This window comes from Penicillium canescens, assembly GCF_028828765.1.
Source record: "Penicillium canescens strain IBT 15451 chromosome Unknown utg000011l_segment0_segment0, whole genome shotgun sequence".
NCBI lineage: Eukaryota > Fungi > Ascomycota > Eurotiomycetes > Eurotiales > Aspergillaceae > Penicillium > Penicillium canescens.
The window spans coordinates 306,921-320,131 of record NW_026703973.1 but is presented as its reverse complement, the minus strand read 5'-3'; the positions used below and the strand labels follow the sequence as shown (position 1 = coordinate 320,131).

General features: G+C 50.8%; 6 protein-coding genes across 6 annotated transcripts; 4 read left to right on the top strand and 2 right to left on the bottom strand.

The window, feature by feature from the left end:
- Positions 1 to 141: 141 nt before the first annotated feature.
- N7446_012842 (cell division control protein 14) lies at positions 142 to 1,139 on the top strand (the record flags this gene model as incomplete). Its single annotated transcript, XM_058521584.1, has 2 exons — positions 142 to 470; positions 526 to 1,139. The coding sequence occupies exons 1-2, from the start codon at positions 221 to 223 to the stop codon at positions 1,137 to 1,139; spliced, it is 864 nt and encodes a 287-aa protein (XP_058365061.1). The 5' UTR covers positions 142 to 220.
- A 707-nt stretch (positions 1,140 to 1,846) lies between these two features.
- N7446_012841 (uncharacterized protein) lies at positions 1,847 to 2,694 on the top strand (the record flags this gene model as incomplete). The annotated part of the gene is made up of 3 exons (XM_058521583.1): positions 1,847 to 1,863; positions 1,930 to 2,010; positions 2,091 to 2,694. The coding sequence occupies 3 exons, from the start codon at positions 1,847 to 1,849 to the stop codon at positions 2,692 to 2,694; spliced, it is 702 nt and encodes a 233-aa protein (XP_058365060.1).
- Positions 2,695 to 2,728: 34 nt separating this feature from the next.
- On the bottom strand, positions 2,729 to 3,783 carry N7446_012840 (putative mitochondrial outer membrane protein (Sam35)). Its single transcript, XM_058521582.1, has 3 exons — positions 3,535 to 3,783; positions 3,235 to 3,474; positions 2,729 to 3,187 (listed from the first exon to the last, which is right to left on the bottom strand). Exons 1-3 carry the CDS (start codon positions 3,775 to 3,777, stop codon positions 2,792 to 2,794), a joined length of 879 nt encoding a protein of 292 aa, XP_058365059.1. The 5' UTR covers positions 3,778 to 3,783; the 3' UTR covers positions 2,729 to 2,791.
- A 477-nt stretch (positions 3,784 to 4,260) lies between these two features.
- On the top strand, positions 4,261 to 6,043 carry N7446_012839 (copper fist DNA-binding domain-containing protein; the record flags this gene model as incomplete). The annotated part of the gene is made up of 3 exons (XM_058521581.1): positions 4,261 to 4,295; positions 4,352 to 4,512; positions 4,563 to 6,043. The coding sequence occupies 3 exons, from the start codon at positions 4,261 to 4,263 to the stop codon at positions 6,041 to 6,043; spliced, it is 1,677 nt and encodes a 558-aa protein (XP_058365058.1).
- A 405-nt stretch (positions 6,044 to 6,448) lies between these two features.
- Positions 6,449 to 10,953, bottom strand: N7446_012838 (ribosome biogenesis protein URB2; the record flags this gene model as incomplete). Its single annotated transcript, XM_058521580.1, has 2 exons — positions 6,449 to 10,882; positions 10,936 to 10,953. 2 exons carry the CDS (start codon positions 10,951 to 10,953, stop codon positions 6,449 to 6,451), a joined length of 4,452 nt encoding a protein of 1,483 aa, XP_058365057.1.
- A 128-nt stretch (positions 10,954 to 11,081) lies between these two features.
- Positions 11,082 to 12,179, top strand: N7446_012837 (MICOS complex subunit MIC10). The gene is made up of 4 exons (XM_058521579.1): positions 11,082 to 11,141; positions 11,196 to 11,280; positions 11,410 to 11,560; positions 11,778 to 12,179. The coding sequence occupies exons 2-4, from the start codon at positions 11,206 to 11,208 to the stop codon at positions 11,825 to 11,827; spliced, it is 276 nt and encodes a 91-aa protein (XP_058365056.1). The 5' UTR covers positions 11,082 to 11,141; positions 11,196 to 11,205; the 3' UTR covers positions 11,828 to 12,179.
- The last annotated feature ends 1,032 nt before the right edge of the window (positions 12,180 to 13,211 follow it).

Sequence of the window (13,211 nt, the reverse complement as noted above, 5' to 3'; positions counted from 1 at the left end):
TCATTAACGCCATCAGTCGATCTGGGCAGCTAAGCACACCAAGTGTGATGAGTTCCTTGGTTATTAGGGGGTCGTCACGGCAACGCAGCTTATTTACCTGCGAAGGGGCCCAACTGACCTCATCTGGGTCCACTGACACTTCTTTGATATAAGACCTTGATGGCTTGCTTTGTTTTTCCCCGGGGTTTATCATTTCTATCTATCACTCTGATCTATCTTCATGGAGGCTCTGCTGGCGCACTCGTTTGACTATCTCTCCTCGTACGAGCCCAGCAAGATCCGAAAGGGCCTGCGTCAGGTCGAGGGTCTTCTCGCACAAATATGTCTATCCAAACCAAAGCCCGTGTCTGACCGGCGGAAATCACGTCTGGCCGATACACCCCAGCCAGTGCCCAAGGCACTCTCCGATCTACGCGATGACCCAGCCTTTCGCGAATTTTCAAAACTACAAGAAGGCTTCCAGTGGAATAGTACGTTTCCATCCGAACTAGCTCAGCCAAACAAATCTCACTAACAATCAACCAGTCGCCATGCGCCTCGTCTCTTGTCTCGAACACCTCCTCGGCCGAGGCAGCAACGGCACAAACGACATGCTTATCGTCTGCACACTAGACCTGATCCAAGGCTCGCTCCTTCTCCACCCAGGCTCGCGCTCTCTCTTCGCCCGCGAGATTTACATGAACCTCCTTCTCGACCTCCTCGACCCAATCAACTGCCCAGCCGTGCAATCCGCAACCCTCCTCACCCTCGTCACCGCCCTCCTAGATTGTCCCGCCAACACCCGCACCTTCGAGGACCTCGATGGTCTGTTAACCGTGACTTCGCTCTTCAAGCAGCGCGCGACTTCCCGTGAAGTCAAGCTCAAACTCGTCGAGTTCCTCTACTTCTACCTCATGCCCGAGACACCTACCCACGCTCCTATCTCGCCTCCGCCTGGGCTGCAGCGCAGCCCGAGTAAATTGTCCAATGCGCCTTTCTCGCGCAGTGCGCATAGTGCTGCGCATGCGGCGGCTAAGATGAATCGGGATACCCGCACTACCGACGAGAAGCAGGCTCTTCTGGGGAGGTATTTGAATAACGTTGAGGATTTGGTGGAGGATTTGAAGGAGACGGCGCCATTTGGTGCGACCGTCTATTGAATTATACCACGAAATGGCGATGATTGACTCACAGCGTCATGACCGAAAAGTATGCGCGATGCTCGCTGCGATTTTTGGTGTTCATTTTTTGCTTTTGCTTCTTTAGCCCTTCTTTTTTCCCTCTTCTTCTTTGCAAGCCTTTGACTTTGGTCCGTCCGGTACGGCTATTCGGGGATTCCCTGGACTGTTGTTTCTCTCTCTTTTGGCTTGTTTTTTTATCTCTCACTCCGATTCTGGAATTGTGTCTTCCTCCCTATTGGGCCTCTAGCCTTTTTTTTTCTCCTTGTCTCTCTAATGGCGACATGATTGTGTACGATTTTTCTCTGTGACTATTTCCAATGCTATATACACTTGATGATAGAATGTTCCATGTAGATGTAGATGTATACTTGTATAGTCTATATAGTGTAGGTGTAGATCTTGATCTCGATCTCAATCTGGTTCCAGGGTTCCTCGAAGCTTATCCATTCCCCGGGAAACCACCCAATTAGTGTATTTCCTCACCTCCATTTCGTTCTAACCGAGAAGATATCTACAGATTTTAGAGTATGAGTCACTTTACTGACTCAAACGGACTTTAATGTATAGCCAAACTCGACCTACAGGTTGGAGAAGCGACAAGCATTAGCGCCAAAACATTCTATCTATCCCCGCAAATACCCTGTAGCCGGGGGTTACAGTATCCAATCTTAAAACAGCTATCCGAAATGGCACAAACTATTCAGTAATTATCGGCGGATCGGTCTTCTACTTTCTGAGTATTAAATGCTAAAACCTAAACTATATTTAGGTCTACGACACGGATGGGAATTTCCTGCAACGACTTGATACGATTGAACTGCGAGCTCTGCTTCCCCAGTTCCTCGATCGTGTCAGTGCTCGCTTCTAAGTCCCAGCAACCGCCGGAACATCTCGAGCAACCCTCGTAGATCTCGGCTGTTAAACTGGCAGGAACACAATTCAATTGGCAGACGCTTTATCATCAAATGCAGGGGCAGACCAATTCGAAATCGTCGGTTTAGATGCTTCACCCGGTATGTTGGATGTTGCGGGCACCACCATTCAAAAGCATGTCGGGACAGAGAATCCAAGTCCGGCCGTGACGTTGGGAATTTTTGACCTTCTATATACTACCATGGAGCAATTACCTGCTTCTTTGCGTGAGCCTACAGCCGGGGCAGTGGGTGTTATATCTACACTTGTACTAGAACATATCCCACTTCAGCAATTCTTCACTGCCGCATCGGCGATTATGAGAGCTGGTGCATATCTCTTGGTCACTAATATGCATGCTGATATGGGGATGCGCAGTCAGGCGGGTTTCACGGATCCGGCGACTGGGGTTAAGATTCGACCTACGAGTTATTGTCACCAGATTGGGGATGTAGTGGCTGTGGCTGCGGAGGCGGGGTTCAAGATTGAAGATGTTGTTGGCTGTAATGAGGATGGTGTTTTGGCTAGAGGTGTTGATGAGGCATCGGGGAAGGTGCTGGGTGCGAGGGCTAAGAAATGGGATGGGGTTAGGGTTTGGTTTGGGGTTTGTTTTAGCAAGTAGTGAAACAGCGTGAATGGATACGAATAAGACGGAGGTTAATAGGATATTATTTGAATAAAAATCCGGTCGAATTCACAAGTCGCTGGTAGTGGTACATTTAGAAGAATTTGAGTAGTCTGTCGCGGTGTTGTACAAGATTGGGATGTTCCCTGAGCAGCTGTGCCAGCCGGTTCTTTTTCCAGCCTAGCGTGTCGTCCAGGATCAGATGCGTGTATGCGAAAACGCTGGCATCGAATAGACCTGGGTTTGGTCGGCTGAAGAAGTGCTCATCCTCCCCGAGTAGTGTGGATAATGCCTCGAATGCGCCGCCCGCATCACCTTCCAGGTCGGCGGCGTCGATGTATCGTGAGTTTTTGAGGAGCTCGTCGCGGGCGGCTTGCTGGAGCTGGTGGCTTAGAGCGGCGCGCACGACGGTGTTGGTTGTTGCGGGTTCCACGTAGAGTCGGCGGGCGACGGCGTCAAAGTTCTCGCTGTCCAAGTAGAGCATGTATAACTAGACACGTTAGTCGGTCCTTATTTTGAGTTTGTAGTTGTTCCTACCCAGGCATGGCGTATCCGGTGGTCCAGCAGCGAGGCATACACCTCAAACCGGAGGTTCAGTTGCTGTTCCTCCTCGCAGTGAACTTGTTCAATGGCCCACTTTTGGAGCTTGTGTGATGGAATTGGGTTCAATGTGTCTGTCGGAAGTGCAGGGAGGAGGAATGGAAGGGCGCCAGTAGGTGATGCGTGGTTGTTGGACGCGGTGATCTCGAAGTCGATTCCGACGAATTTCAGGTAGGCCTAGAGCGTTCATCAGCATGGTTCCCGACGGGCATGCGCCCTTGCATCTGGGCCACGAACCTGCCATTTGAGACATTGGGGGTTGAAGGAAGGTCGGCCATGTCGTGCACCGCGCGCGTCGGTGAAAACGAACAGCTGGTTGGCAGTGTTCGGCTGGAAGCGTTGAGGGAGCTCGTTGGCGGGATAGGTGGTCAACGGGAACTTGTCGAAGAGGCGCTTGATAGGTGCCGGGACCGTAAAGAAGGAATTGGAATTGCTGTCGGTGCTAGCACTGCTCTCACCTTCCTGGCCTTTGGGGGGCATTGCGACGGTAGTTGACGAGACAAAGCTCCGAGGTCGTCATCGAAACAATTACAGGATCCCGAATAGGAAGGATTACGTAAACAGGCACCGAGTCTCCCCGCACCTTTTCTTTCTTCTTTCCTTCGCGATCTATACAGAGTCAGACTCAGACTCAGATCAGACTCGAGGACTCGTTACCTCTGCTCGGTCTTGTCTCTGATATCGCATGGTGTATCGCTGGTCTTTTTCCGCAACGCTCACATCCACTGCACTCTTGACTCCACCTTTCCCTCATACGATCTTCCCTCGAGAATTTTGACATACACTTTGACACATGGCTTAACCTCGTCGCAAAGTGCGGGTCTGACAGTTTTGGTGGAAACGGCGATCGCATGCGCGGGGTATCGACTACGCGCTAAGCCTGCCCACTGCGGTTGCGACATTACGAATCACTTCGTCTGACAACGTTGGTCAATATCCTCGTCCCAACATCTTGTCGCAAGTATGCCTCTCGATGAAGAAGGCGCCAAGTGGTCATGGTAAGAATATATCCCGTCTCGATTGTAAATAGAGCTAGGCTAAAGAGTCACACCAGCGAACCATGCATTCGAGGTCACCGATCGTCGAAATGCCAACACTTTGATAGACTCATGATGAAGGTCCCCAAAGCTGGGCGACCTCTAGCAAAATGTCCCCATCCAAAAGGAACTTGCAGTTGCCAGAAGACATATGCCGTGATGGTCCGGATACCTAAAGGTAGACATCTTTGTTACATACCCTTTGTCTTCTTGTACTAACCGCACTAGGCTCATCCTGTCTATGCCGGCCATTGTATAAAGTTCCTATGGAAGGCAATGAATCAACTCAGTCACCACCTACCCTGGCTTCTACATCTTCTCCGGCCCCGGGCAAGGTTCAAAAGTCTGGAAGAAGACAAAGTACTATGCAAGCAGCACCTGAAAATATTGCAAGGGCATTGGAAAATATGCCAGACAATCTCAAGATTGAGGATGGAACGCCAACTCACTTGCCAAACTTCTCCCAATCTGGGCTAGATTCATACAAACCTTCTGCCACGCAAAACCACAAGCCGATATCACCCAAAGAGTCTTCGAGGGAATCATCACAGTCCCCTCCAGTGTCTAGCTGTTGTTCGACAAAGCCCCAGGCGCCTACTACAGCCCCAGTCCCAGCCCCGGCTCCGGCTCAGAATGGAGGGTCTTGCTGCGGCTCTCGCCCTTCCGCCACCGAACCTCAGCACTCAAATGTGGAAAAACACCAATTCCAGCAACCTGCTACTTGGGATAGTCAAAATCAAACGTACATGCCGTTCGGCGTGCCAGAAATGACCTCATGGGGGAATCAGACGATGTCTACTCATGGGAACTACATGTCCGCCATGAGTCAAACACCTTCCCACGCACCAATCTTCCAAAATGGGTTCTCGCAGAACGCAATGCCTCCGCCAAACACTCAGCCGTCAAATTCGAACGGTGGATACCCACTCAATGTGGCCACGCAGCCGTCGATGGGATACAACAACCCAATGAACGGTTTGGGAATCTCGCAACCCTCCATGGGTCCCTACATGCTCAACCACTCTCATTCACCTTACCCCATGCAAGCAGCAGCAAGTGATGACCCTTGTCACGACTGCCGCTGTGGAGAGGACTGTCAGTGTCTGGGTTGTGCTGCTCACCCGTTCAACACTACAACACGAAAGCATGTTCAAGAGATGGGTGCCATGATTACGTTCAACGGCGACGACAAAACCCCAGAATCCATCAACCCTTATCAATCCTCACCATTCCAGGGTTCTACACCTCCAGTTCCATTCAACTATTACATGCAGGGCACCCCGTCCATAGACCATGCGTTCCAGCACAACCCGTTCGATGGATATTCAGATCCTAACTCTGCCATGCCCAGCGGCTATTCCTCCCCTCTGGCTGATCCCAGCCTAAATCATCAATTGATGCACCCTTCGGAGTACTACACTCTGGAATACCCAGTCGGATTACCAAGCGCTTGCTCCGACGTGACAGGGAGCTGCCAATGTGGAAGTGACTGCAGTTGCGTGGGCTGCCTTACACATAGCGGCCACAACGGCTTCTCTCTCGATACGCCGATTCCCGAAGGCCCGTTCCCGGAGAATACAGAGCAACAGCAAAATCCTCCTCATGTTCCACATACAAGTTCTACTACTCCGACTGCACAAATCCCCGTTCTGGACAATGTGTCTGTGCCATGCTTGAGCCCACGCACCATGGAGACTTCGATGATCTAGATGATGCACGCTTTAATAATCTCTTCTCCCCACTCCTTTTCCGCTCTAACCTACTTTGACCTCGCATGATTTATGATTTCCCTTGATACCCTATCTAGATTTTACCCTAGACGGCTACTATTTGATTGCTTGTTTGAATGGAATTATCGGGTCATTTCCCCACTCTGACTATTTTGTTCTTGGTTTATTCCTTCCAACACACCTTTACCCAGACCTTCAATCAGATAAGAGTAGGCAATTGAACCTAGTTGGGCGCTAATGGCCCTCTCTCCCTATCCTATACGGATATCTACACTACATCTCTAGCACCAATTCTGTATGATCATCAATGCATTGGGGATATCATAATTCTTGAACAAAATATAGAATAGTATACATAAAAGACAGTGTTCCCAACCAAAAAGATCAAGCCTTATTCCACTTGCCGAACTTAACATAGTCATCATAAAGCGACTTGAACACAGCCCGGCCAGAGACATCCAACGCAGCATTAAGAGCCCGCATAGACTCCCGCGACATAACATCCAAAGCAGAATACAGTCCAGGCATAATGGCAGCCTTAACCTCCGGCGACAACGAACCACGCAACGAACACTGCGCATACTCCATGATGACGTACTGCAGGTACTGTCCGGCAATGCGCTTTGCTTTCTTCGTTTGGTCCGTGAGGGCTTCGCGGGATGCGCCTGGCTGCGGACGTAACACTGACGACACGGTTGGGTCGCAGAGCGAGGTGAGGAGTCGCGTATAGTATGTTGCGTGCGAGGCTTCCAGGGGAGCGAGCCAGAAGGGCAGCGAGAGGGTTGTCTGGGAGCGGGCTGAGCGGCCGCGCTTGCGGGAGCGTGCAAAGAGACAGCCTAGGAGACGTTGCATGGCATTTACGACGAGGTGGAAGCGGCCGCCGATCTTTAGGCGTTGGAGGCTTAGGACGACGCCCATCAGTCGGCAGAGGCGAGTGTAGATTGTTGGGGAGTATTCAGAGGAGATCTGGGGTCCGATCTTGGAGGAGGCGCTGGCGATGGCGGCGAGGATGGCGTCGATGTTGCATTGTGATAGACTGCGGGTGTGGGTGCGGAGGAGGAGGTCCAAGCATTCGGATGCGAAACAAAATTGGTCGATGCTTGTGCTCTGTGGGATGACTTCGGCGAGAGCAGTACAGAGGAGGGATAGTTCTCTGGCTGTGGCGCTCTCTTTGTCCTCGACAGCAGGGATCGAGGCGATGGCGAGATAGATCACTAGGAGTCTGTATCCGGCGTCCTGGCCAATCAAGCCAAGTCCTCTTACTTCGCAGATTGCCTGGGTGATTTTCTCCATGGGCATAGAGCGGAACCGTTCGGTTGTGGCTCGGATGAAAAGCTGCTGGTCCTCGGCGTAGAGAGACTGGAGGGTCAGAGTCTCGGCGCATTGAAGGACTGGTTGAGCGATGTTCTTCTCAGGTCCCTTGCTGGCGAGAAGGCGGCGTCGAATCAAACGGGACGGCCCTGAATCAATGGACATTTCCATGTAGTTCTCGATCTTGGACAGGAACTTCTCGACCTCGATGTTGTTGGTAGCTAGATCCTCGAAATCTTCCAGTGCATCAATGGTCTTGATGAGAGTGATGGTCTCTTCCAGCTTCTGCTTCCTGCACTGGTCTTTGACGTATTTCATGTCAGCCAACACCAGGTCAAACACCCGTTGACGAAGTGCAGCCAGTTCCGTCTCCGAGAAGGCTGTCTGCAATTTCTTGCGGTGGACCCAAAGTTCAGACAGAGACAACCGCAAGAGGAAGCAGGCCATGGAGTCGCGATCGACCTGCCTCATTTTCGAGGTTTGCTTTGATACTCTAGCGAAGAGCTTCTTGAAAAGCTTGTTCCGATCATTCTCAGACAAGACCAAGAGTTTGGCCAGAATAGCGCGGTACAGGCTTCGGAATGCTTTCATGATCTGAAGATCGGTGTCTGTGCCCTCCAGTGAGACTGCACGAGCTGCGGTCCAGATTGGCTCCCAATCGCTGGTCAGTGCGGCATCACATTTGGGCATAGCTGCCAGTTTGGCCATCATAGTGAGAATGCCAACCACAACGTCGGGAGAGCTGTCCTGCTGAAGCACAACATCATGTAGTTTGTTCAGGATTGTGGTCCGCAGCCCACGGGTGATCAGTGCAGCCGGGATTCTTTGCAAACTCTCCACCAGGATTCGGCGGTTAGATGAGTCTTGTTCGATACTCTCATTCAAGAGAAGGGAGAGATCAGATACAATTAGAGGGGCGTTGAGCAGATATTCGTGGCAGACCACGCTCGCCCATGCTTGGAGGAATCTTGCTTCTTCGGAAATAGCCTCGAGAGGCAACGAAGAAGAACGGTACTGAGCAGCGGCCAGAGACAGAATGTGTCGGAATAGACGCGATCGCTCTTCAGAAGCGATATGGCTCCAGACTTCTGGAACTCTGACGAGGGCCAGGAAGTAAGCGAGGCCGAGAGTGGTTTGGGATTCCACTGTATCAGTCTGACCATTCCAGGGCGCCTTCATCGACCTCTTGGCATCATCAGGAGAGATGGAGATGATAAGATCAGTGACGTCCTTTGTGACCGTGGTAAACGAGTTTCGCTGCTCTTCATTGGCGTGTGCCTTGATCGCATCCAGAACAAACCGGTAAGCTTCCCAAGACTCGAGCGAAGCGAGAGGCTTTTTGGCCAGGTCCTTGTGGTTGCGATGAACGACCTTTGCAGCAACTTGCAGCAGTTCCATCACGGACTTTGCCAGAACATGGTTGGCTGACTGCAGAGTGTTGTCAAAAAGGTTCCGAACCAACCGCCACAAACGCCATCGCCAGTGAAGAGCTTGCTTCGAGGACAAAGTCGATGTCACAGTCTCAAGGAGGGATGTCAAGATCTTGTCCGATTCTGGGAATGGCGAAACACGGCCCCGGAAGCTTGCCTCGACAATAACGAACTTAGCATAAGACTGCGGAGTTTCCGCAATCTTTCCATTATCGGCCTTAGTCTCGCTAACGGCGGTACGCATCTGAGCAGCGACGCGCGACTCGGTGAGAGAAGTTCGCATTAGCTCAGAGTAAGCGTCAGACAAATCATCGTCTTCCCAGACTGAGAACAAACTCAGATTACTGTTGTCCTGGCGAGCCTCTTCCACGGCAACAAGTTGATTGTGCCACACTTCCATAAAATTTGGCAGATCTCTTGCCGCGGCGAACCCTCGCAGAAGTGGAAGCACGACATTAGTCTTGATGGTGTTGTAAACCTCGGGTTTCCCAGTGCCATTTTCATGCCATTGCAATAGAATCTTGGCGAGCAATGCATCGAGAAGCTTGCGAGAATCACGTAAACCGGAGTTGGGTAGGAAAACATCAACACCCAGGCTGATGAACAAAGCTGTCACATTCCACTGGACCTTTTTGAGACCTTCTTCATAGAGACCAGTGTAGTTGGCATGTGCAAGAATGGTGTGTAGAGATAGGCCGACGTTCCGACCGAGAGCTACTTGGAGAAGCTGCTCTAACACCGCAACGAATTTGGAGTCAAATGTAGCGAAATCCTCTTCCTTCGCGGTAGAGAAGGCCAGCTCTGCGACAGCAACGAACAAAGTCTCAAGCCAAGGAGCTTCGTGTGTCTGTCGTCGGAACACATCACGCGGGACAGCACGGACGGCATTGTCGAACAGTTCGGGAAGAAGCTCAACTGATCGCCAGGGGTTGCCACAGGGCTCAATTGTGGATTTGTCTTCTTTCGCTACGGGAAATTCGCGAATGATCGGTTTGAAAGTATCGGTAACGGGCTTGACTGGACTCCAGTCGGGCTCATCCTTGGAATAGTCGATACCAGAGCCTCCACGTTCAAAGAATGCCGCACGTGCCGGGAGCAAAACATGCAAGGCAATAATACGCTCGATAGCATGAAGAAGATGAGCGCACTCATCAGTATCAAGCTTGGCGGACCGCAGGCAGATTTGGAGCCTGAGCGCATGAGCAAAGCAGTGTCTCGCGAAAAATTCATTGCTGGATTTGTTGTCCGTGTCATCTTGACGGTAAGACCGCGATTCCCACAGCTCCACTGCCGCGGGAAACACGTACAGCAAGTGCTGAAGATCGGTCGTCTTCCCCGCATGCGAAAACTGCTTGGCGGCGACAGCAGCCACTCGGAATGATCGACCCAGCAGCATAGCAACTGCCTCTGGCTCGCCTCTCAGCGCAAGTTTCAGATGCGAGTTTGCCACTCCATCAGTGCCCAGTGTGCGGCGTGTAAGTGTTACGATCCCATACAGACAATCCAAAGCGCGAATGAAGGTGAGGAAGCATGCTGCGGGGTTCTGCCGATGTTCGTCCCCGTCCACGTCCATCGCGTCCCCATTTTCAGTTGTCATTCTCTTTCTCTTTTTCCCTTGACTCCCTCGGTGATCGTCATGGGTCGGGGAACCAGCCGGTGTTTGACTGGAGTCGGAGTCCGAACTCAGGGCCGCAATCCCATTCCCTAGGCCGGCGAAAATGTCGGCTTCCAAATCTGCAATCGTTTCAAATAGAATCGACAAAAATTTCTGGTCCTTTAAAATAGCAGCGAGGTTCTTTGGCGAGATCAAGTCGATCAATTGTCGTAGTAGCAGGAAAGAAGCTGCGTCCACTCTGTAGTTCTTCCCACTTCTCAGTCTCTTCAACAACCATCGTAGAACCCATTCTTCCTTCGGGGTGGCGTTTGTTTGAATTCGAACATCTCGGTGAACTTCCGGATGACTTTCACACAGTGTCAAATCTAACCCGAGAATCTGCGCCGCTTCGTGGAGTTGGGTAGTCGGAGAGGCAGTGCCTTTTTCGAGGCGGAGGAGCGCCTCTTGCGATGAGCGCGGACGCTGAACCCAACACATTAGACTGGAGATACAAACACATATTCACAAAGACTTACCTCCGCAAGCAACGGCATCGCGAAAAAGCAATATAATCGAGTGAGTGGTGGTTTATTTGTCGAGGAAGGAAAAAAAAAAAGATACCCAAAAAGAAAACCGCGGATTGCTCCGACCGCCTTTGCCCGAGCGACTCGCTCCGTTCAAACTCCCAACTCCTTGCACTAACGTCTTTATTCACCTCTTCAATTCCACATCATTGCAAGTGGTTCGTCGGTATTGGATATTCGCCCGATCGAATCTCTGCTGACTCTTTTTCCAGATTTATCGCAATGGCCGATTCCAACCAGTCCGGCACCATCGCGCGGGCCACCAAGCCCGTCAGCGAGGCTCTGCTTAACGAGAAGGTATGAGCTAGCTTGGGGTTCCGAATGGACGAAATCGTTACAGATGATACTCTTCACAAAACCTGCAACAATTGATCTATTTGGAAGCGTAAACCGGGAGTTGTTAGCTAATCTGCGTTGAACGTTTAGTGGGACCGCGCCATCTCCTCCGTGATCATCAAGTCCTCCCTCGGTCTATCTTTCGGTGTCGTCTTCTCCGTTCTCCTATTCAAGCGCAGAGCTTGGCCCGCATGGATTGGTCTCGGCTTCGGTGCAGGTCGTGCTTGGGAAGAGGCTGATGGTATGTTTATATTGATGTTCATTGAGTGTTTAATCCTTGGGAAGCTCTTGGTTAAAGCGGGTGCTACTGCATGCTGTGAGATATACTATCTAGAGCTTGAGCAGGCTTTAGCTTGTCTATTCCATGCAAGCTCGCCCGTGGCCGGCTATCTGCTTTTCCCCGACCTTCGATTTCCGTCATCACTCGTGTGAGTACACCTGAACTAACTGGTATTCAGCCTCCTTCCGCCGTGGTGACTCTCCTATCAGAGATGCTCTTCGCCGGTAAAGATGAGACCCCATCGTGTACGATATATTGTACAGAAAGGGCGAGACCATCGGCAGATGGTTGTTCAGCCTAGAGAAGAACTGCTATAACGGCATCCACTAAGCGCGCCGTCGGTATCCTGCGAGGTGTTCGTTTGATTTATTGTGCTCCTGAATTAGATGAAACATGATCGGTCGAATTGGAGACGTGTTCATCCTGGCAAAAGCCTTCACCTTCAATATATTTCCTTTGCGTAACTCCAACACGGACTCCATTTTATTGAGTGGCTAGAAAGGAAGCAGATATGTAATAATGGGTAATGAATGCCTCACGCGCAAGTGATGTAGGGAAGCATTCAGCAATGTCATCCGAGATAGTCTCCCAAGTATGGATTCCCTACATGCAAATGTGCAAAGACGTAAAGTTCGTATCGTAATTCGTCATATGATGCAACTGCTAATGGAAGACAAAATGCACACAGTATCTCTTATATGCGTAGACGCTTAACGTCCCCAGACTTTGCGGAAGCCTTGATCTCTTCTAGCTCGTGACCGCTTCATAGGCCAAGCTTCCAAAACAGAGCGATGGAAATCAATAATCAAAGCTCGTTCAAGCTCCTTGTTCTAAAAGACATTCTCACGTCTAAGATCATGGTTACCCCCCAATACTTGGATCTCCGAATAGAGTTGGTCATTTTCTTGAGAAGCCATGGGTCCAGCTCCATAGATGCTGTGCTTTCACCTGCCCAGCCCATAGTGAGCATTGAGATATCGGACTAGCACCATGAAGGAAGTAGATCATAGCGAAGTTTATTTTTCCGAAGGACACTGGTACAGCGGAGCCTTGGGCTTTTTCTTAGGACTTTGTAGGCTTCGAGGGAGACTTCTTTATATAGTCCTGTTGCGGTTCCTTTCCCGACGTCTGTAAAGCCGCGTGGAGGGCATGTGGATTTGAATATGGCTCCGTATGACCCGCATTTTCTAAAGGGTATACATCGGTCAATGTTGTCGTCCAATTGTGCTTTTAGTGAGATCATACACTTTGCGTCGACAGGGTGTTTGGAATTTTGTCCCTCGCAGGGATGTGGGCGCTTGGACAATCCTCATTTAGGAAAACCCTTCTCTGTTTAGCCGAGTAAACATCGCTGGGTGCAGAATTGCATTCTGTCGCCAGGAATGGTTGCTCTGGTCAGTCCCTCTTTGACGAGTCGCTCGCTGGGAAGACGAAGAGGATGCCGATTGGCTGACTTGGTTGATGCCGCGGTTTCGCTCTTCTTGGTTCCCATCGTTATCTGCTGTCCGGGATTCCTCAAAAGTACGGAGTAGAAGGGTTGGAGATGAACAGGTGTGGAGTTGAAGGGGATGTGTCAGCTGATATGCAGTAATGTAGACGTTGGCGGTTTAAG

Coding starts and splice junctions, on each gene's coding strand:
- N7446_012840 (XM_058521582.1), bottom strand. CDS start 3,777: ATGCCCCCCAAAGGCCAGGAAGGTGAGAGCAGTGCTAGCACCGACAGC. Junction 3,475..3,534: donor CCCAATGTCTCAAATGGCAG/GTTCGTGGCCCA, acceptor TGAACGCTCTAG/GCCTACCTGAAATTCGTCGG. Junction 3,188..3,234: donor ACCGGATACGCCATGCCTGG/GTAGGAACAACT, acceptor TAACGTGTCTAG/TTATACATGCTCTACTTGGA.
- N7446_012837 (XM_058521579.1), top strand. CDS start 11,206: ATGGCCGATTCCAACCAGTCCGGCACCATCGCGCGGGCCACCAAGCCC. Junction 11,281..11,409: donor AGGCTCTGCTTAACGAGAAG/GTATGAGCTAGC, acceptor TTGAACGTTTAG/TGGGACCGCGCCATCTCCTC. Junction 11,561..11,777: donor TGCTTGGGAAGAGGCTGATG/GTATGTTTATAT, acceptor ACTGGTATTCAG/CCTCCTTCCGCCGTGGTGAC.